Source organism: Passer domesticus, chromosome 4 (assembly GCF_036417665.1).
Source record: "Passer domesticus isolate bPasDom1 chromosome 4, bPasDom1.hap1, whole genome shotgun sequence".
NCBI lineage: Eukaryota > Metazoa > Chordata > Aves > Passeriformes > Passeridae > Passer > Passer domesticus.
The window spans coordinates 84,262,561-84,283,541 of NC_087477.1; the positions used below are offsets into that span (position 1 = coordinate 84,262,561).

At 66.4% G+C, this 20,981-nt stretch overlaps 1 protein-coding gene across 12 annotated transcripts; it reads left to right on the forward strand.

Annotated features, from left to right (window-relative positions):
- Positions 1 to 194: 194 nt before the first annotated feature.
- On the forward strand, positions 195 to 17,872 carry LOC135299788 (uncharacterized). 12 transcript variants are annotated; one of them, XR_010361686.1, is made up of 12 exons: positions 197 to 821; positions 971 to 1,147; positions 1,310 to 3,171; positions 3,321 to 3,497; positions 3,660 to 5,521; positions 5,671 to 5,953; positions 8,127 to 8,303; positions 10,477 to 10,759; positions 12,933 to 13,162; positions 15,332 to 15,561; positions 15,724 to 17,585; positions 17,735 to 17,872. XR_010361686.1 is itself a non-coding variant. In XM_064419208.1 (11 exons), exons 5-10 carry the CDS (start codon positions 5,519 to 5,521, stop codon positions 15,538 to 15,540), a joined length of 1,185 nt encoding a protein of 394 aa, XP_064275278.1. In that variant the 5' UTR covers positions 195 to 821; positions 971 to 1,147; positions 1,310 to 3,171; positions 3,321 to 3,497; positions 3,660 to 5,518; the 3' UTR covers positions 15,541 to 15,561; positions 17,735 to 17,864. The 12 variants fall into 12 exon arrangements, 9 of the variants coding, with proteins under 9 accessions (XP_064275278.1, XP_064275276.1, XP_064275277.1 ...); XM_064419208.1 differs by lacking the exon at positions 15,724 to 17,585 and having other exon boundaries at positions 195 to 821; positions 17,735 to 17,864; XR_010361687.1 differs by lacking the exons at positions 15,332 to 15,561; positions 15,724 to 17,585 and adding an exon at positions 13,321 to 15,182 and having other exon boundaries at positions 198 to 821; positions 17,735 to 17,832.
- Positions 17,873 to 20,981: the final 3,109 nt, after the last annotated feature.

Genomic DNA, 20,981 nt, shown 5'->3' on the forward strand with positions numbered 1-20,981 from the left:
TGCCAGGGGGCAGGCTGAAGAAGCGCTGTGCCGCAGAGCACGGTCCCGCCTTTGCCATTGCTATGGGCTGGCGGCGCGTTCCTGGCGGCCTTGTTGAGGAGGCTCCCGGGGCTCCTGCAGACGGCTGCGTTGCCGTGCCGCGCTGCGGCCGGGCTGCGGCCTGTCCCTAAGTGAGGCGCAGGCCGCAGCCCGTGCTCCGTAGCGCTTGTTGGGGGGTGCCGGGCAGCAGGGGGCGGCCCCATAAGTGGGGTTTTGTGCGTCCCCTGGCCTCGGCGGGCGGTTGGAGGGACCCCCTGTAATCAGGCGGGTATCCCTGGCCCCGGCCTTTCAGAGGCGTGGGGCCAGGAGTCATGGGGCCGGGCGTGTGCCCTCCCCGTCCTCGGGGCTGGGCTCGCGGGCCCTGGGGCCACGCGGCTTTAGGCCGTGGGCTCCACTGCCTGACCCTAGAGTCTGGTTACTGTTGCCTTGGGGGAAGGCCGAGCTCCGTGGCTCCCTGGGTGTGGACCGGCCTGTAAGCAGGCTGCGGGTCTGGGAGCCTTTGTGCTCCCTTCAGCTGGCAGCCTGCCTGGGGCGCCCGCCCCGTTAGCGGGGAGCGCCCCGGAACTGGAGAAAAGGAGCCTCCATAGGCCCAGCGGGCCAGAGCCGCCCTGTAAGTCGGGGCCAGTGCTCTGGAGTCCCGGGCACTTTGCAGTCCAGGCAGCGGCTTGAGCCCCCTGTAAGCAGGGCTGCAGCCTCTTGGCCGCTGCTTTGCATGCCCAGCTTCATTTGCCCAGAGGGCCCGGCTCCCAGCGCGGCGTGGGACTGCGCCGGACGTCGCCATGGTGAGTGCAGCTCAGGTTGGAGGCTTTTGGGCAGCTGCGGGGCTGTGTGGGTGGTGGCGTGAGGATCTCCCTGTGGGGCTGTTGGATCGAGGTTCCCTTTGGGAGATGGAGTCTCTCCAGCCTGATTGTTTTCTCGTCAACGTTTGCAGAAGCCCTGGGACGGCGAGGCAAGATCGAGCCGCCGGAGCAGCGTCTGCGGGCTCAAGAGCGGAACGGCGAGGCAAGATCGAGCCGCAGGAGCGGCGTCTGCGGGCTCAAGAGTGGAACGGCGAGGCAAGAGCAAGCTTCAGCATTGGCTTCTTTGAGCTCAGGAGCGGAACAGCGAGGTAAGAGCAGCAGCTTGGAGCTGAGGTTGGGGGCTTTTGGGTAGCCAGGGCATCTGTGGGTGGCTGCTTGAGGATGTCCCTGTGGGGCTGTTGGGTGGCGGTTCCCTTCAGGCACAGGGTCTGGAGCTTCTCAGGCCTGAGTGTGTCGTCGTCCATTGGCAGAAGCCGTGGGACCACGAGGCAAGAGCGGCAGTGTCTTCGAGCTCAAGTGTGGAACGGCGCGGCAAGAGCGAGCTTGGAGCTGAAGAGGAGCACAAAGGGCCCTCTGGGCAAAAAGGGCTTCTCCAGGCCAGGGCACCTTCAGGGTGCCGCGGCCGGCTTTGCGCTGGGCGACCTCCCTGCGTGCAGGGCTGGTCTTTGCTGTGGTTGGCCTTTTGCCGTTGTGCTCCTTTGGCTGCCCGGAGAGAGGGGCAACCCTGTAAGGAGGGTGAGAGCCCCTGTCTCCGCACCTGAGGGGGGGAAACGGAGCTCGCCCGGCCCCCAGCCCAGCTCCCCTGTAAGCAGGGTAGGGCAGGGCTTTTCCTCAGCCCCGGCAGCTTTCTGCCTGCCGCTGCCCCCGGCCCAGCGTGACCCCCTGTACTCGGGGCGTGTCACAGCCTGTTTTCCTTTTCCAGCCCTGAAGCGCCTCAGGCCCTGTGGCCTCCTCTGAGACCTGCACGGGGCAGGTCTGATGCTTTCTCGTCCCGCTCTGCATTAGGAATGGCTCCCTAGAGCAGGTTGGCTGCACAGAACTTGCTCCCTCTTCTGGGACTGTCTTCCCCTCCCCTGTGTTCCCCTTCCCTGTGTTCCCCTAAGTTGGTGTGAGTGAGGAAGCGTGCTTGTGCTTTAGCCCCGCCTTTAGAAATAGAGCAGTGTAGCTTAGACTTCCCAGGAGGGAAAGAGGAGCTCTGTGCAGCCACAGGCGGGTGCCCAAAATGCACGGGTGGAGAAAGCATCCGGCCTTGCCCCTGCTTTCTGAGGACGGCGCCAAGCCCCTTAGCGGCAGCGTGGGCAGCGTGACCCACCTGTAGCCAGGGCCTGGGCGGGCGCCCACGCTGCCGGTGGTGCTGGTGAGCTGCCAGCGTGCGGGCCCTGTACTCGGGGCACGTGTCAGGACCTTTTGCAGCGCCCTTTGTCCCCAGGAGCAGCCCCTCCCAGGTCCCTGTAAGCAGGGCTGGGGAGGCTCCTTTAGCCGGGTGACAGGAACCAGCGCTCCCGGGCCCTTGCCAGGGGGCAGGCTGAAGAAGCGCTGTGCCGCAGAGCACGGTCCCGCCTTTGCCATTGCTATGGGCTGGCGGCGCGTTCCTGGCGGCCTTGTTGAGGAGGCTCCCGGGGCTCCTGCAGACGGCTGCGTTGCCGTGCCGCGCTGCGGCCGGGCTGCGGCCTGTCCCTAAGTGGGGCGCAGGCCGCAGCCCGTGCTCCGTAGCGCTTGTTGGGGGGTGCCGGGCAGCAGGGGGCGGCCCCGTAAGTGGGGTTTTGTGCGTCCCCTGGCCTCGGCGGGCGGTTGGAGGGACCCCCTGTAATCAGGCGGGTATCCCTGGCCCCGGCCTTTCAGAGGCGTGGGGCCAGGAGTCATGGGGCCGGGCGTGTGCCCTCCCCGTCCTCGGGGCTGGGCTCGCGGGCCCTGGGGCCACGCGGCTTTAGGCCGTGGGCTCCACTGCCTGACCCTAGAGTCTGGTTCCTGTTGCCTTGGGGGAAGGCCGAGCTCCGTGGCTCCCTGGGTGTGGACCGGCCTGTAAGCAGGCTGCGGGTCTGGGAGCCTTTGTGCTCCCTTCAGCTGGCAGCCTGCCTGGGGCGCCCGCCCCGTTAGCCGGGAGCGCCCCGGAACTGGAGAAAAGGAGCCTCCATAGGCCCAGCGGGCCAGAGCCGCCCTGTAAGTCGGGGCCAGTGCTCTGGAGTCCCGGGCACTTTGCAGTCCAGGCAGCGGCTTGAGCCCCCTGTAAGCAGGGCTGCAGCCTCTTGGCCGCTGCTTTGCATGCCCAGCTTCATTTGCCCAGAGGGCCCGGCTCCCAGCGCGGCGTGGGACTGCACCGGACGTCGCCATGGTGAGTGCAGCTCAGGTTGGAGGCTTTTGGGCAGCTGCGGGGCTGTGTGGGTGGTGGCGTGAGGATCTCCCTGTGGGGCTGTTGGATCGAGGTTCCCTTTGGGAGATGGAGTCTCTCCAGCCTGATTGTTTTCTCGTCAACGTTTGCAGAAGCCCTGGGACGGCGAGGCAAGAGCGAGCCGCAGGAGCGGCGTCTGCGGGCTCAAGAGCGGAACGGCGAGGCAAGATCGAGCCGCCGGAGCGGCGTCTGCGGGCTCAAGAGTGGAACGGCGAGGCAAGAGCAAGCTTCAGCATTGGCTTCTTTGAGCTCAGGAGCGGAACAGCGAGGTAAGAGCAGCAGCTTGGAGCTGAGGTTGGGGGCTTTTGGGTAGCCAGGGCATCTGTGGGTGGCTGCTTGAGGATGTCCCTGTGGGGCTGTTGGGTGGCGGTTCCCTTCAGGCACAGGGTCTGGAGCTTCTCAGGCCTGAGTGTGTCGTCGTCCATTGGCAGAAGCCGTGGGACCACGAGGCAAGAGCGGCAGTGTCTTCGAGCTCAAGTGTGGAACGGCGCGGCAAGAGCGAGCTTGGAGCTGAAGAGGAGCACAAAGGGCCCTCTGGGCAAAAAGGGCTTCTCCAGGCCAGGGCACCTTCAGGGTGCCGCGGCCGGCTTTGCGCTGGGCGACCTCCCTGCGTGCAGGGCTGGTCTTTGCTGTGGTTGGCCTTTTGCCGTTGTGCTCCTTTGGCTGCCCGGAGAGAGGGGCAACCCTGTAAGGAGGGTGAGAGCCCCTGTCTCCGCACCTGAGGGGGGGAAACGGAGCTCGCCCGGCCCCCAGCCCAGCTCCCCTGTAAGCAGGGTAGGGCAGGGCTTTTCCTCAGCCCCGGCAGCTTTCTGCCTGCCGCTGCCCCCGGCCCAGCGTGACCCCCTGTACTCGGGGCGTGTCACAGCCTGTTTTCCTTTTCCAGCCCTGAAGCGCCTCAGGCCCTGTGGCCTCCTCTGAGACCTGCACGGGGCAGGTCTGATGCTTTCTCGTCCCGCTCTGCATTAGGAATGGCTCCCTAGAGCAGGTTGGCTGCACAGAACTTGCTCCCTCTTCTGGGACTGTCTTCCCCTCCCCTGTGTTCCCCTTCCCTGTGTTCCCCTAAGTTGGTGTGAGTGAGGAAGCGTGCTTGTGCTTTAGCCCCGCCTTTAGAAATAGAGCAGTGTAGCTTAGACTTCCCAGGAGGGAAAGAGGAGCTCTGTGCAGCCACAGGCGGGTGCCCAAAATGCACGGGTGGAGAAAGCATCCGGCCTTGCCCCTGCTTTCTGAGGACGGCGCCAAGCCCCTTAGCGGCAGCGTGGGCAGCGTGACCCACCTGTAGCCAGGGCCTGGGCGGGCGCCCACGCTGCCGGTGGTGCTGGTGAGCTGCCAGCGTGCGGGCCCTGTACTCGGGGCACGTGTCAGGACCTTTTGCAGCGCCCTTTGTCCCCAGGAGCAGCCCCTCCCAGGTCCCTGTAAGCAGGGCTGGGGAGGCTCCTTTAGCCAGGTGACAGGAACCAGCGCTCCCGGGCCCTTGCCAGGGGGCAGGCTGAAGAAGCGCTGTGCCGCAGGGCACGGTCCCGCCTTTGCCATTGCTATGGGCTGGCGGCGCGTTCCTGGCGGCCTTGTTGAGGAGGCTCCCGGGGCTCCTGCAGACGGCTGCGTTGCCGTGCCGCGCTGCGGCCGGGCTGCGGCCTGTCCCTAAGTGGGGCGCAGGCCGCAGCCCGTGCTCCGTAGCGCTTGTTGGGGGGTGCCGGGCAGCAGGGGGCGGCCCCGTAAGTGGGGTTTTGTGCGTCCCCTGGCCTCGGCGGGCGGTTGGAGGGACCCCCTGTAATCAGGCGGGTATCCCTGGCCCCGGCCTTTCAGAGGCGTGGGGCCAGGAGTCATGGGGCCGGGCGTGTGCCCTCCCCGTCCTCGGGGCTGGGCTCGCGGGCCCTGGGGCCACGCGGCTTTAGGCCGTGGGCTCCACTGCCTGACCCTAGAGTCTGGTTCCTGTTGCCTTGGGGGAAGGCCGAGCTCCGTGGCTCCCTGGGTGTGGACCGGCCTGTAAGCAGGCTGCGGGTCTGGGAGCCTTTGTGCTCCCTTCAGCTGGCAGCCTGCCTGGGGCGCCCGCCCCGTTAGCGGGGAGCGCCCCGGAACTGGAGAAAAGGAGCCTCCATAGGCCCTGCGGGCCAGAGCCGCCCTGTAAGTCGGGGCCAGTGCTCTGGAGTCCCGGGCACTTTGCAGTCCAGGCAGCGGCTTGAGCCCCCTGTAAGCAGGGCTGCAGCCTCTTGGCCGCTGCTTTGCATGCCCAGCTTCATTTGCCCAGAGGGCCCGGCTCCCAGCGCGGCGTGGGACTGCGCCGGACGTCGCCATGGTGAGTGCAGCTCAGGTTGGAGGCTTTTGGGCAGCTGCGGGGCTGTGTGGGTGGTGGCGTGAGGATCTCCCTGTGGGGCTGTTGGATCGAGGTTCCCTTTGGGAGATGGAGTCTCTCCAGCCTGATTGTTTTCTCGTCAACGTTTGCAGAAGCCCTGGGACGGCGAGGCAAGATCGAGCCGCAGGAGCGGCGTCTGCGGGCTCAAGAGCGGAACGGCGAGGCAAGATCGAGCCGCAGGAGCGGCGTCTGCGGGCTCAAGAGCGGAACGGCGAGGCAAGATCGAGCCGCCGGAGCGGCGTCTGCGGGCTCAAGAGCGGAACGGCGAGGCAAGATCGAGCCGCCGGAGCGGCGTCTGCGGGCTCAAGAGTGGAACGGCGAGGCAAGAGCAAGCTTCAGCATTGGCTTCTTTGAGCTCAGGAGCGGAACAGCGAGGTAAGAGCAGCAGCTTGGAGCTGAGGTTGGGGGCTTTTGGGTAGCCAGGGCATCTGTGGGTGGCTGCTTGAGGATGTCCCTGTGGGGCTGTTGGGTGGCGGTTCCCTTCAGGCACAGGGTCTGGAGCTTCTCAGGCCTGAGTGTGTCGTCGTCCATTGGCAGAAGCCGTGGGACCACGAGGCAAGAGCGGCAGTGTCTTCGAGCTCAAGTGTGGAACGGCGCGGCAAGAGCGAGCTTGGAGCTGAAGAGGAGCACAAAGGGCCCTCTGGGCAAAAAGGGCTTCTCCAGGCCAGGGCACCTTCAGGGTGCCGCGGCCGGCTTTGCGCTGGGCGACCTCCCTGCGTGCAGGGCTGGTCTTTGCTGTGGTTGGCCTTTTGCCGTTGTGCTCCTTTGGCTGCCCGGAGAGAGGGGCAACCCTGTAAGGAGGGTGAGAGCCCCTGTCTCCGCACCTGAGGGGGGGAAACGGAGCTCGCCCGGCCCCCAGCCCAGCTCCCCTGTAAGCAGGGTAGGGCAGGGCTTTTCCTCAGCCCCGGCAGCTTTCTGCCTGCCGCTGCCCCCGGCCCAGCGTGACCCCCTGTACTCGGGGCGTGTCACAGCCTGTTTTCCTTTTCCAGCCCTGAAGCGCCTCAGGCCCTGTGGCCTCCTCTGAGACCTGCACGGGGCAGGTCTGATGCTTTCTCGTCCCGCTCTGCATTAGGAATGGCTCCCTAGAGCAGGTTGGCTGCACAGAACTTGCTCCCTCTTCTGGGACTGTCTTCCCCTCCCCTGTGTTCCCCTTCCCTGTGTTCCCCTAAGTTGGTGTGAGTGAGGAAGCGTGCTTGTGCTTTAGCCCCGCCTTTAGAAATAGAGCAGTGTAGCTTAGACTTCCCAGGAGGGAAAGAGGAGCTCTGTGCAGCCACAGGCGGGTGCCCAAAATGCACGGGTGGAGAAAGCATCCGGCCTTGCCCCTGCTTTCTGAGGACGGCGCCAAGCCCCTTAGCGGCAGCGTGGGCAGCGTGACCCACCTGTAGCCAGGGCCTGGGCGGGCGCCCACGCTGCCGGTGGTGCTGGTGAGCTGCCAGCGTGCGGGCCCTGTACTCGGGGCACGTGTCAGGACCTTTTGCAGCGCCCTTTGTCCCCAGGAGCAGCCCCTCCCAGGTCCCTGTAAGCAGGGCTGGGGAGGCTCCTTTAGCCGGGTGACAGGAACCAGCGCTCCCGGGCCCTTGCCAGGGGGCAGGCTGAAGAAGCGCTGTGCCGCAGGGCACGGTCCCGCCTTTGCCATTGCTATGGGCTGGCGGCGCGTTCCTGGCGGCCTTGTTGAGGAGGCTCCCGGGGCTCCTGCAGACGGCTGCGTTGCCGTGCCGCGCTGCGGCCGGGCTGCGGCCTGTCCCTAAGTGGGGCGCAGGCCGCAGCCCGTGCTCCGTAGCGCTTGTTGGGGGGTGCCGGGCAGCAGGGGGCGGCCCCGTAAGTGGGGTTTTGTGCGTCCCCTGGCCTCGGCGGGCGGTTGGAGGGACCCCCTGTAATCAGGCGGGTATCCCTGGCCCCGGCCTTTCAGAGGCGTGGGGCCAGGAGTCATGGGGCCGGGCGTGTGCCCTCCCCGTCCTCGGGGCTGGGCTCGCGGGCCCTGGGGCCACGCGGCTTTAGGCCGTGGGCTCCACTGCCTGACCCTAGAGTCTGGTTCCTGTTGCCTTGGGGGAAGGCCGAGCTCCGTGGCTCCCTGGGTGTGGACCGGCCTGTAAGCAGGCTGCGGGTCTGGGAGCCTTTGTGCTCCCTTCAGCTGGCAGCCTGCCTGGGGCGCCCGCCCCGTTAGCCGGGAGCGCCCCGGAACTGGAGAAAAGGAGCCTCCATAGGCCCAGCGGGCCAGAGCCGCCCTGTAAGTCGGGGCCAGTGCTCTGGAGTCCCGGGCACTTTGCAGTCCAGGCAGCGGCTTGAGCCCCCTGTAAGCAGGGCTGCAGCCTCTTGGCCGCTGCTTTGCATGCCCAGCTTCATTTGCCCAGAGGGCCCGGCTCCCAGCGCGGCGTGGGACTGCACCGGACGTCGCCATGGTGAGTGCAGCTCAGGTTGGAGGCTTTTGGGCAGCTGCGGGGCTGTGTGGGTGGTGGCGTGAGGATCTCCCTGTGGGGCTGTTGGATCGAGGTTCCCTTTGGGAGATGGAGTCTCTCCAGCCTGATTGTTTTCTCGTCAACGTTTGCAGAAGCCCTGGGACGGCGAGGCAAGAGCGAGCCGCAGGAGCGGCGTCTGCGGGCTCAAGAGCGGAACGGCGAGGCAAGATCGAGCCGCCGGAGCGGCGTCTGCGGGCTCAAGAGTGGAACGGCGAGGCAAGAGCAAGCTTCAGCATTGGCTTCTTTGAGCTCAGGAGCGGAACAGCGAGGTAAGAGCAGCAGCTTGGAGCTGAGGTTGGGGGCTTTTGGGTAGCCAGGGCATCTGTGGGTGGCTGCTTGAGGATGTCCCTGTGGGGCTGTTGGGTGGCGGTTCCCTTCAGGCACAGGGTCTGGAGCTTCTCAGGCCTGAGTGTGTCGTCGTCCATTGGCAGAAGCCGTGGGACCACGAGGCAAGAGCGGCAGTGTCTTCGAGCTCAAGTGTGGAACGGCGCGGCAAGAGCGAGCTTGGAGCTGAAGAGGAGCACAAAGGGCCCTCTGGGCAAAAAGGGCTTCTCCAGGCCAGGGCACCTTCAGGGTGCCGCGGCCGGCTTTGCGCTGGGCGACCTCCCTGCGTGCAGGGCTGGTCTTTGCTGTGGTTGGCCTTTTGCCGTTGTGCTCCTTTGGCTGCCCGGAGAGAGGGGCAACCCTGTAAGGAGGGTGAGAGCCCCTGTCTCCGCACCTGAGGGGGGGAAACGGAGCTCGCCCGGCCCCCAGCCCAGCTCCCCTGTAAGCAGGGTAGGGCAGGGCTTTTCCTCAGCCCCGGCAGCTTTCTGCCTGCCGCTGCCCCCGGCCCAGCGTGACCCCCTGTACTCGGGGCGTGTCACAGCCTGTTTTCCTTTTCCAGCCCTGAAGCGCCTCAGGCCCTGTGGCCTCCTCTGAGACCTGCACGGGGCAGGTCTGATGCTTTCTCGTCCCGCTCTGCATTAGGAATGGCTCCCTAGAGCAGGTTGGCTGCACAGAACTTGCTCCCTCTTCTGGGACTGTCTTCCCCTCCCCTGTGTTCCCCTTCCCTGTGTTCCCCTAAGTTGGTGTGAGTGAGGAAGCGTGCTTGTGCTTTAGCCCCGCCTTTAGAAATAGAGCAGTGTAGCTTAGACTTCCCAGGAGGGAAAGAGGAGCTCTGTGCAGCCACAGGCGGGTGCCCAAAATGCACGGGTGGAGAAAGCATCCGGCCTTGCCCCTGCTTTCTGAGGACGGCGCCAAGCCCCTTAGCGGCAGCGTGGGCAGCGTGACCCACCTGTAGCCAGGGCCTGGGCGGGCGCCCACGCTGCCGGTGGTGCTGGTGAGCTGCCAGCGTGCGGGCCCTGTACTCGGGGCACGTGTCAGGACCTTTTGCAGCGCCCTTTGTCCCCAGGAGCAGCCCCTCCCAGGTCCCTGTAAGCAGGGCTGGGGAGGCTCCTTTAGCCAGGTGACAGGAACCAGCGCTCCCGGGCCCTTGCCAGGGGGCAGGCTGAAGAAGCGCTGTGCCGCAGGGCACGGTCCCGCCTTTGCCATTGCTATGGGCTGGCGGCGCGTTCCTGGCGGCCTTGTTGAGGAGGCTCCCGGGGCTCCTGCAGACGGCTGCGTTGCCGTGCCGCGCTGCGGCCGGGCTGCGGCCTGTCCCTAAGTGGGGCGCAGGCCGCAGCCCGTGCTCCGTAGCGCTTGTTGGGGGGTGCCGGGCAGCAGGGGGCGGCCCCGTAAGTGGGGTTTTGTGCGTCCCCTGGCCTCGGCGGGCGGTTGGAGGGACCCCCTGTAATCAGGCGGGTATCCCTGGCCCCGGCCTTTCAGAGGCGTGGGGCCAGGAGTCATGGGGCCGGGCGTGTGCCCTCCCCGTCCTCGGGGCTGGGCTCGCGGGCCCTGGGGCCACGCGGCTTTAGGCCGTGGGCTCCACTGCCTGACCCTAGAGTCTGGTTCCTGTTGCCTTGGGGGAAGGCCGAGCTCCGTGGCTCCCTGGGTGTGGACCGGCCTGTAAGCAGGCTGCGGGTCTGGGAGCCTTTGTGCTCCCTTCAGCTGGCAGCCTGCCTGGGGCGCCCGCCCCGTTAGCGGGGAGCGCCCCGGAACTGGAGAAAAGGAGCCTCCATAGGCCCTGCGGGCCAGAGCCGCCCTGTAAGTCGGGGCCAGTGCTCTGGAGTCCCGGGCACTTTGCAGTCCAGGCAGCGGCTTGAGCCCCCTGTAAGCAGGGCTGCAGCCTCTTGGCCGCTGCTTTGCATGCCCAGCTTCATTTGCCCAGAGGGCCCGGCTCCCAGCGCGGCGTGGGACTGCGCCGGACGTCGCCATGGTGAGTGCAGCTCAGGTTGGAGGCTTTTGGGCAGCTGCGGGGCTGTGTGGGTGGTGGCGTGAGGATCTCCCTGTGGGGCTGTTGGATCGAGGTTCCCTTTGGGAGATGGAGTCTCTCCAGCCTGATTGTTTTCTCGTCAACGTTTGCAGAAGCCCTGGGACGGCGAGGCAAGATCGAGCCGCAGGAGCGGCGTCTGCGGGCTCAAGAGCGGAACGGCGAGGCAAGATCGAGCCGCCGGAGCGGCGTCTGCGGGCTCAAGAGCGGAACGGCGAGGCAAGATCGAGCCGCCGGAGCGGCGTCTGCGGGCTCAAGAGCGGAACGGCGAGGCAAGATCGAGCCGCCGGAGCGGCGTCTGCGGGCTCAAGAGTGGAACGGCGAGGCAAGAGCAAGCTTCAGCATTGGCTTCTTTGAGCTCAGGAGCGGAACAGCGAGGTAAGAGCAGCAGCTTGGAGCTGAGGTTGGGGGCTTTTGGGTAGCCAGGGCATCTGTGGGTGGCTGCTTGAGGATGTCCCTGTGGGGCTGTTGGGTGGCGGTTCCCTTCAGGCACAGGGTCTGGAGCTTCTCAGGCCTGAGTGTGTCGTCGTCCATTGGCAGAAGCCGTGGGACCACGAGGCAAGAGCGGCAGTGTCTTCGAGCTCAAGTGTGGAACGGCGCGGCAAGAGCGAGCTTGGAGCTGAAGAGGAGCACAAAGGGCCCTCTGGGCAAAAAGGGCTTCTCCAGGCCAGGGCACCTTCAGGGTGCCGCGGCCGGCTTTGCGCTGGGCGACCTCCCTGCGTGCAGGGCTGGTCTTTGCTGTGGTTGGCCTTTTGCCGTTGTGCTCCTTTGGCTGCCCGGAGAGAGGGGCAACCCTGTAAGGAGGGTGAGAGCCCCTGTCTCCGCACCTGAGGGGGGGAAACGGAGCTCGCCCGGCCCCCAGCCCAGCTCCCCTGTAAGCAGGGTAGGGCAGGGCTTTTCCTCAGCCCCGGCAGCTTTCTGCCTGCCGCTGCCCCCGGCCCAGCGTGACCCCCTGTACTCGGGGCGTGTCACAGCCTGTTTTCCTTTTCCAGCCCTGAAGCGCCTCAGGCCCTGTGGCCTCCTCTGAGACCTGCACGGGGCAGGTCTGATGCTTTCTCGTCCCGCTCTGCATTAGGAATGGCTCCCTAGAGCAGGTTGGCTGCACAGAACTTGCTCCCTCTTCTGGGACTGTCTTCCCCTCCCCTGTGTTCCCCTTCCCTGTGTTCCCCTAAGTTGGTGTGAGTGAGGAAGCGTGCTTGTGCTTTAGCCCCACCTTTAGAAATAGAGCAGTGTAGCTTAGACTTCCCAGGAGGGAAAGAGGAGCTCTGTGCAGCCACAGGCGGGTGCCCAAAATGCACGGGTGGAGAAAGCATCCGGCCTTGCCCCTGCTTTCTGAGGACGGCGCCAAGCCCCTTAGCGGCAGCGTGGGCAGCGTGACCCACCTGTAGCCAGGGCCTGGGCGGGCGCCCACGCTGCCGGTGGTGCTGGTGAGCTGCCAGCGTGCGGGCCCTGTACTCAGGGCACGTGTCAGGACCTTTTGCAGCGCCCTTTGTCCCCAGGAGCAGCCCCTCCCAGGTCCCTGTAAGCAGGGCTGGGGAGGCTCCTTTAGCCAGGTGACAGGAACCAGCGCTCCCGGGCCCTTGCCAGGGGGCAGGCTGAAGAAGCGCTGTGCCGCAGGGCACGGTCCCGCCTTTGCCATTGCTATGGGCTGGCGGCGCGTTCCTGGCGGCCTTGTTGAGGAGGCTCCCGGGGCTCCTGCAGACGGCTGCGTTGCCGTGCCGCGCTGCGGCCGGGCTGCGGCCTGTCCCTAAGTGGGGCGCAGGCCGCAGCCCGTGCTCCGTAGCGCTTGTTGGGGGGTGCCGGGCAGCAGGGGGCGGCCCCGTAAGTGGGGTTTTGTGCGTCCCCTGGCCTCGGCGGGCGGTTGGAGGGACCCCCTGTAATCAGGCGGGTATCCCTGGCCCCGGCCTTTCAGAGGCGTGGGGCCAGGAGTCATGGGGCCGGGCGTGTGCCCTCCCCGTCCTCGGGGCTGGGCTCGCGGGCCCTGGGGCCACGCGGCTTTAGGCCGTGGGCTCCACTGCCTGATCCTAGAGTCTGGTTCCTGTTGCCTTGGGGGAAGGCCGAGCTCCGTGGCTCCCTGGGTGTGGACCGGCCTGTAAGCAGGCTGCGGGTCTGGGAGCCTTTGTGCTCCCTTCAGCTGGCAGCCTGCCTGGGGCGCCCGCCCCGTTAGCGGGGAGCGCCCCGGAACTGGAGAAAAGGAGCCTCCATAGGCCCAGCGGGCCAGAGCCGCCCTGTAAGTCGGGGCCAGTGCTCTGGAGTCCCGGGCACTTTGCAGTCCAGGCAGCGGCTTGAGCCCCCTGTAAGCAGGGCTGCAGCCTCTTGGCCGCTGCTTTGCATGCCCAGCTTCATTTGCCCAGAGGGCCCGGCTCCCAGCGCGGCGTGGGACTGCGCCGGACGTCGCCATGGTGAGTGCAGCTCAGGTTGGAGGCTTTTGGGCAGCTGCGGGGCTGTGTGGGTGGTGGCGTGAGGATCTCCCTGTGGGGCTGTTGGATCGAGGTTCCCTTTGGGAGATGGAGTCTCTCCAGCCTGATTGTTTTCTCGTCAACGTTTGCAGAAGCCCTGGGACGGCGAGGCAAGAGCGAGCCGCAGGAGCGGCGTCTGCGGGCTCAAGAGCGGAACGGCGAGGCAAGATCGAGCCGCCGGAGCGGCGTCTGCGGGCTCAAGAGCGGAACGGCGAGGCAAGATCGAGCCGCCGGAGCGGCGTCTGCGGGCTCAAGAGTGGAATGGCGAGGCAAGAGCAAGCTTCAGCATTGGCTTCTTTGAGCTCAGGAGCGGAACAGCGAGGTAAGAGCAGCAGCTTGGAGCTGAGGTTGGGGGCTTTTGGGTAGCCAGGGCATCTGTGGGTGGCTGCTTGAGGATGTCCCTGTGGGGCTGTTGGGTGGCGGTTCCCTTCAGGCACAGGGTCTGGAGCTTCTCAGGCCTGTGTCGTCGTCCATTGGCAGAAGCCGTGGGACCACGAGGCAAGAGCGGCAGTGTCTTCGAGCTCAAGTGTGGAACGGCGCGGCAAGAGCGAGCTTGGAGCTGAAGAGGAGCACAAAGGGCCCTCTGGGCAAAAAGGGCTTCTCCAGGCCAGGGCACCTTCAGGGTGCCGCGGCCGGCTTTGCACTGGGCGACCTCCCTGCGTGCAGGGCTGGTCTTTGCTGTGGTTGGCCTTTTGCCGTTGTGCTCCTTTGGCTGCCCGGAGAGAGGGGCAACCCTGTAAGGAGGGTGAGAGCCCCTGTCTCCGCACCTGAGGGGGGGAAACGGAGCTCGCCCGGCCCCCAGCCCAGCTCCCCTGTAAGCAGGGTAGGGCAGGGCTTTTCCTCAGCCCCGGCAGCTTTCTGCCTGCCGCTGCCCCCGGCCCAGCGTGACCCCCTGTACTCGGGGCGTGTCACAGCCTGTTTTCCTTTTCCAGCCCTGAAGCGCCTCAGGCCCTGTGGCCTCCTCTGAGACCTGCACGGGGCAGGTCTGATGCTTTCTCGTCCCGCTCTGCATTAGGAATGGCTCCCTAGAGCAGGTTGGCTGCACAGAACTTGCTCCCTCTTCTGGGACTGTCTTCCCCTCCCCTGTGTTCCCCTTCCCTGTGTTCCCCTAAGTTGGTGTGAGTGAGGAAGCGTGCTTGTGCTTTAGCCCCACCTTTAGAAATAGAGCAGTGTAGCTTAGACTTCCCAGGAGGGAAAGAGGAGCTCTGTGCAGCCACAGGCGGGTGCCCAAAATGCACGGGTGGAGAAAGCATCCGGCCTTGCCCCTGCTTTCTGAGGACGGCGCCAAGCCCCTTAGCGGCAGCGTGGGCAGCGTGACCCACCTGTAGCCAGGGCCTGGGCGGGCGCCCACGCTGCCGGTGGTGCTGGTGAGCTGCCAGCGTGCGGGCCCTGTACTCGGGGCACGTGTCAGGACCTTTTGCAGCGCCCTTTGTCCCCAGGAGCAGCCCCTCCCAGGTCCCTGTAAGCAGGGCTGGGGAGGCTCCTTTAGCCAGGTGACAGGAACCAGCGCTCCCGGGCCCTTGCCAGGGGGCAGGCTGAAGAAGCGCTGTGCCGCAGGGCACGGTCCCGCCTTTGCCATTGCTATGGGCTGGCGGCGCGTTCCTGGCGGCCTTGTTGAGGAGGCTCCCGGGGCTCCTGCAGACGGCTGCGTTGCCGTGCCGCGCTGCGGCCGGGCTGCGGCCTGTCCCTAAGGGGGGCGCAGGCCGCAGCCCGTGCTCCGTAGCGCTTGTTGGGGGGTGCCGGGCAGCAGGGGGCGGCCCCGTAAGTGGGGTTTTGTGCGTCCCCTGGCCTCGGCGGGCGGTTGGAGGGACCCCCTGTAATCAGGCGGGTATCCCTGGCCCCGGCCTTTCAGAGGCGTGGGGCCAGGAGTCATGGGGCCGGGCGTGTGCCCTCCCCGTCCTCGGGGCTGGGCTCGCAGGCCCTGGGGCCACGCGGCTTTAGGCCGTGGGCTCCACTGCCTGATCCTAGAGTCTGGTTCCTGTTGCCTTGGGGGAAGGCCGAGCTCCGTGGCTCCCTGGGTGTGGACCGGCCTGTAAGCAGGCTGCGGGTCTGGGAGCCTTTGTGCTCCCTTCAGCTGGCAGCCTGCCTGGGGCGCCCGCCCCGTTAGCGGGGAGCGCCCCGGAACTGGAGAAAAGGAGCCTCCATAGGCCCTGCGGGCCAGAGCCGCCCTGTAAGTCGGGGCCAGTGCTCTGGAGTCCCGGGCACTTTGCAGTCCAGGCAGCGGCTTGAGCCCCCTGTAAGCAGGGCTGCAGCCTCTTGGCCGCTGCTTTGCATGCCCAGCTTCATTTGCCCAGAGGGCCCGGCTCCCAGCGCGGCGTGGGACTGCGCCGGACGTCGCCATGGTGAGTGCAGCTCAGGTTGGAGGCTTTTGGGCAGCTGCGGGGCTGTGTGGGTGGTGGCGTGAGGATCTCCCTGTGGGGCTGTTGGATCGAGGTTCCCTTTGGGAGATGGAGTCTCTCCAGCCTGATTGTTTTCTCGTCAACGTTTGCAGAAGCCCTGGGACGGCGAGGCAAGATCGAGCCGCAGGAGCGGCGTCTGCGGGCTCAAGAGCGGAACGGCGAGGCAAGATCGAGCCGCAGGAGCGGCGTCTGCGGGCTCAAGAGCGGAACGGCGAGGCAAGATCGAGCCGCCGGAGCGGCGTCTGCGGGCTCAAGAGTGGAACGGCAAGGCAAGAGCAAGCTTCAGCATTGGCTTCTTTGAGCTCAGGAGCGGAACAGCGAGGTAAGAGCAGCAGCTTGGAGCTGAGGTTGGGGGCTTTTGGGTAGCCAGGGCATCTGTGGGTGGCTGCTTGAGGATGTCCCTGTGGGGCTGTTGGGTGGCGGTTCCCTTCAGGCACAGGGTCTGGAGCTTCTCAGGCCTGAGTGTGTCGTCGTCCATTGGCAGAAGCCGTGGGACCACGAGGCAAGAGCGGCAGTGTCTTCGAGCTCAAGTGTGGAACGGCGCGGCAAGAGCGAGCTTGGAGCTGAAGAGGAGCACAAAGGGCCCTCTGGGCAAAAAGGGCTTCTCCAGGCCAGGGCACCTTCAGGGTGCCGCGGCCGGCTTTGCGCTGGGCGACCTCCCTGCGTGCAGGGCTGGTCTTTGCTGTGGTTGGCCTTTTGCCGTTGTGCTCCTTTGGCTGCCCGGAGAGAGGGGCAACCCTGTAAGGAGGGTGAGAGCCCCTGTCTCCGCACCTGAGGGGGGGAAACGGAGCTCGCCCGGCCCCCAGCCCAGCTCCCCTGTAAGCAGGGTAGGGCAGGGCTTTTCCTCAGCCCCGGCAGCTTTCTGCCTGCCGCTGCCCCCGGCCCAGCGTGACCCCCTGTACTCGGGGCGTGTCACAGCCTGTTTTCCTTTTCCAGCCCTGAAGCGCCTCAGGCCCTGTGGCCTCCTCTGAGACCTGCACGGGGCAGGTCTGATGCTTTCTCGTCCCGCTCTGCATTAGGAATGGCTCCCTAGAGCAGGTTGGCTGCACAGAACTTGCTCCCTCTTCTGGGACTGTCTTCCCCTCCCCTGTGTTCCCCTTCCCTGTGTTCCCCTAAGTTGGTGTGAGTGAGGAAGCGTGCTTGTGCTTTAGCCCCGCCTTTAGAAATAGAGCAGTGTAGCTTAGACTTCCCAGGAGGGAAAGAGGAGCTCTGTGCAGCCACAGGCGGGTGCCCAAAATGCACGGGTGGAGAAAGCATCCGGCCTTGCCCCTGCTTTCTGAGGACGGCGCCAAGCCCCTTAGCGGCAGCGTGGGCAGCGTGACCCACCTGTAGCCAGGGCCTGGGCGGGCGCCCACGCTGCCGGTGGTGCTGGTGAGCTGCCAGCGTGCGGGCCCTGTACTCGGGGCACGTGTCAGGACCTTTTGCAGCGCCCTTTGTCCCCAGGAGCAGCCCCTCCCAGGTCCCTGTAAGCAGGGCTGGGGAGGCTCCTTTAGCCGGGTGACAGGAACCAGCGCTCCCGGGCCCTTGCCAGGGGGCAGGCTGAAGAAGCGCTGTGCCGCAGGGCACGGTCCCGCCTTTGCCATTGCTATGGGCTGGCGGCGCGTTCCTGGCGGCCTTGTTGAGGAGGCTCCCGGGGCTCCTGCAGACGGCTGCGTTGCCGTGCCGCGCTGCGGCCGGGCTGCGGCCTGTCCCTAAGTGGGGCGCAGGCCGCAGCCCGTGCTCCGTAGCGCTTGTTGGGGGGTGCCGGGCAGCAGGGGGCGGCCCCGTAAGTGGGGTTTTGTGCGTCCCCTGGCCTCGGCGGGCGGTTGGAGGGACCCCCTGTAATCAGGCGGGTATCCCTGGCCCCGGCCTTTCAGAGGCGTGGGGCCAGGAGTCATGGGGCCGGGCGTGTGCCCTCCCCGTCCTCGGGGCTGGGCTCGCGGGCCCTGGGGCCACGCGGCTTTAGGCCGTGGGCTCCACTGCCTGATCCTAGAGTCTGGTTCCTGTTGCCTTGGGGGAAGGCCGAGCTCCGTGGCTCCCTGGGTGTGGACCGGCCTGTAAGCAGGCTGCGGGTCTGGGAGCCTTTGTGCTCCCTTCAGCTGGCAGCCTGCCTGGGGCGCCCGCCCCGTTAGCGGGGAGCGCCCCGGAACTGGAGAAAAGGAGCCTCCATAGGCCCTGCGGGCCAGAGCCGCCCTGTAAGTCGGGGCCAGTGCTCTGGAGTCCCGGGCACTTTGCAGTCCAGGCAGCGGCTTGAGCCCCCTGTAAGCAGGGCTGCAGCCTCTTGGCCGCTGCTTTGCATGCCCAGCTTCATTTGCCCAGAGGGCCCGGCTCCCAGCGCGGCGTGGGACTGCGCCGGACGTTGCCATGGTGAGTGCAGCTCAGGTTGGAGGCTTTTGGGCAGCTGCGGGGCTGTGTGGGTGGTGGCGTGAGGATCTCCCTGTGGGGCTGTTGGATCGAGGTTCCCTTTGGGAGATGGAGTCTCTCCAGCCTGATTGTTTTCTCGTCAACGTTTGCAGAAGCCCTGGGACGGCGAGGCAAGAGCGAGCCGCAGGAGCGGCGTCTGCGGGCTCAAGAGCGGAACGGCGAGGCAAGATCGAGCCGCCGGAGCGGCGTCTGCGGGCTCAAGAGTGGAACGGCGAGGCAAGAGCAAGCTTCAGCATTGGCTTCTTTGAGCTCAGGAGCGGAACAGCGAGGTAAGAGCAGCAGCTTGGAGCTGAGGTTGGGGGCTTTTGGGTAGCTAGGGCATCTGTGGGTGGCTGCTTGAGGATGTCCCTGTGGGGCTGTTGGGTGGCGGTTCCCTTCAGGCACAGGGTCTGGAGCTTCTCAGGCCTGTGTCGTCGTCCATTGGCAGAAGCCGTGGGACCACGAGGCAAGAGCGGCAGTGTCTTCGAGCTCAAGTGTGGAACGGCGCAGCAAGAGCGAGCTTGGAGCTGAAGAGGAGCACAAAGGGCCCTCTGGGCAAAAAGGGCTTCTCCAGGCCAGGGCACCTTCAGGGTGCCACGGCCGGCTTTGCGCTGGGCGACCTCCCTGCGTGCAGGGCTGGTCTTTGCTGTGGTTGGCCTTTTGCCGTTGTGCTCCTTTGGCTGCCCGGAGAGAGGGGCAACCCTGTAAGGAGGGTGAGAGCCCCTGTCTCCGCACCTGAGGGGGGGAAACGGAGCTCGCCCGGCCCCCAGCCCAGCTCCCCTGTAAGCAGGGTAGGGCAGGGCTTTTCCTCAGCCCCGGCAGCTTTCTGCCTGCCGCTGCCCCCGGCCCAGCGTGACCCCCTGTACTCGGGGCGTGTCACAGCCTGTTTTCCTTTTCCAGCCCTGAAGCGCCTCAGGCCCTGTGGCCTCCTCTGAGACCTGCACGGGGCAGGTCTGATGCTTTCTCGTCCCGCTCTGCATTAGGAATGGCTCCCTAGAGCAGGTTGGCTGCACAGAACTTGCTCCCTCTTCTGGGACTGTCTTCCCCTCCCCTGTGTTCCCCTTCCCTGTGTTCCCGTAAGTTGGTGTGAGTGAGGAAGCGTGCTTGTGCTTTAGCCCCACCTTTAGAAATAGAGCAGTGTAGCTTAGACTTCCCAGGAGGGAAAGAGGAGCTCTGTGCAGCCACAGGCGGGTGCCCAAAATGCACGGGTGGAGAAAGCATCCGGCCTTGCCCCTGCTTTCTGAGGACGGCGCCAAGCCCCTTAGCGGCAGCGTGGGCAGCGTGACCCACCTGTAGCCAGGGCCTGGGCGGGCGCCCACGCTGCCGGTGGTGCTGGTGAGCTGCCAGCGTGCGGGCCCTGTACTCGGGGCACGTGTCAGGACCTTTTGCAGCGCCCTTTGTCCCCAGGAGCAGCCCCTCCCAGGTCCCTGTAAGCAGGGCTGGGGAGGCTCCTTTAGCCAGGTGACAGGAACCAGCGCTCCCGGGCCCTTGCCAGGGGGCAGGCTGAAGAAGCGCTGTGCCGCAGAGCACGGTCCCGCCTTTGCCATTGCTATGGGCTGGCGGCGCGTTCCTGGCGGCCTTGTTGAGGAGGCTCCCGGGGCTCCTGCAGACGGCTGCGTTGCCGTGCCGCGCTGCGGCCGGGCTGCGGCCTGTCCCTAAGTGGGGCGCAGGCCGCAGCCCGTGCTCCGTAGCGCTTGTTGGGGGGTGCCGGGCAGCAGGGGGCGGCCCCGTAAGTGGGGTTTTGTGCGTCCCCTGGCCTCGGCGGGCGGTTGGAGGGACCCCCTGTAATCAGGCGGGTATCCCTGGCCCCGGCCTTTCAGAGGCGTGGGGCCAGGAGTCATGGGGCCGGGCGTGTGCCCTCCCCGTCCTCGGGGCTGGGCTGGCGGGCCCTGGGGCCACGCGGCTTTAGGCCGTGGGCTCCACTGCCTGACCCTAGAGTCTGGTTCCTGTTGCCTTGGGGGAAGGCCGAGCTCCGTGGCTCCCTGGGTGTGGACCGGCCTGTAAGCAGGCTGCGGGTCTGGGAGCCTTTGTGCTCCCTTCAGCTGGCAGCCTGCCTGGGGCGCCCGCCCCGTTAGCGGGGAGCGCCCCGGAACTGGAGAAAAGGAGCCTCCATAGGCCCTGCGGGCCAGAGCCGCCCTGTAAGTCGGGGCCAGTGCTCTGGAGTCCCGGGCACTTTGCAGTCCAGGCAGCGGCTTGAGCCCCCTGTAAGCAGGGCTGCAGCCTCTTGGCCGCTGCTTTGCATGCCCAGCTTCATTTGCCCAGAGGGCCCGGCTCCCAGCGCGGCGTGGGACTGCGCCGGACGTCGCCATGGTGAGTGCAGCTCAGGTTGGAGGCTTTTGGGCAGCTGCGGGGCTGTGTGGGTGGTGGCGTGAGGATCTCCCTGTGGGGCTGTTGGATCGAGGTTCCCTTTGGGAGATGGAGTCTCTCCAGCCTGATTGTTTTCTCGTCAACGTTTGCAGAAGCCCTGGGACGGCGAGGCAAGAGCGAGCCGCAGGAGCGGCGTCTGCGGGCTCAAGAGCGGAACGGCGAGGCAAGATCGAGCCGCCGGAGCGGCGTCTGCGGGCTCAAGAGTGGAACGGCAAGGCAAGAGCAAGCTTCAGCATTGGCTTCTTTGAGCTCAGGAGCGGAACAGCGAGGTAAGAGCAGCAGCTTGGAGCTGAGGTTGGGGGCTTTTGGGTAGCCAGGGCATCTGTGGGTGGCTGCTTGAGGATGTCCCTGTGGGGCTGTTGGGTGGCGGTTCCCTTCAGGCACAGGGTCTGGAGCTTCTCAGGCCTGTGTCGTCGTCCATTGGCAGAAGCCGTGGGACCACGAGGCAAGAGCGGCAGTGTCTTCGAGCTCAAGTGTGGAACGGCGCAGCAAGAGCGAGCTTGGAGCTGAAGAGGAGCACAAAGGGCCCTCTGGGCAAAAAGGGCTTCTCCAGGCCAGGGCACCTTCAGGGTGCCGCGGCCGGCTTTGCGCTGGGCGACCTCCCTGCGTGCAGGGCTGGTCTTTGCTGTGGTTGGCCTTTTGCCGTTGTGCTCCTTTGGCTGCCCGGAGAGAGGGGCAACCCTGTAAGGAGGGTGAGAGCCCCTGTCTCCGCACCTGAGGGGGGGAAACGGAGCTCGCCCGGCCCCCAGCCCAGCTCCCCTGTAAGCAGGGTAGGGCAGGGCTTTTCCTCAGCCCCGGCAGCTTTCTGCCTGCCGCTGCCCCCGGCCCAGCGTGACCCCCTGTACTCGGGGCGTGTCACAGCCTGTTTTCCTTTTCCAGCCCTGAAGCGCCTCAGGCCCTGTGGCCTCCTCTGAGACCTGCACGGGGCAGGTCTGATGCTTTCTCGTCCCGCTCTGCATTAGGAATGGCTCCCTAGAGCAGGTTGGCTGCACA

Excerpts from the sequence above, each read along its gene's own strand:
- LOC135299788 (XM_064419202.1), top strand. Across the intron at positions 5,954-8,126 it reads CTCAGGAGCGGAACAGCGAG|AAGCCCTGGGACGGCGAGGC; the intron begins GTAAGAGCAGCA and ends CAACGTTTGCAG. Across the intron at positions 8,304-10,476 it reads CTCAGGAGCGGAACAGCGAG|AAGCCCTGGGACGGCGAGGC; the intron begins GTAAGAGCAGCA and ends CAACGTTTGCAG.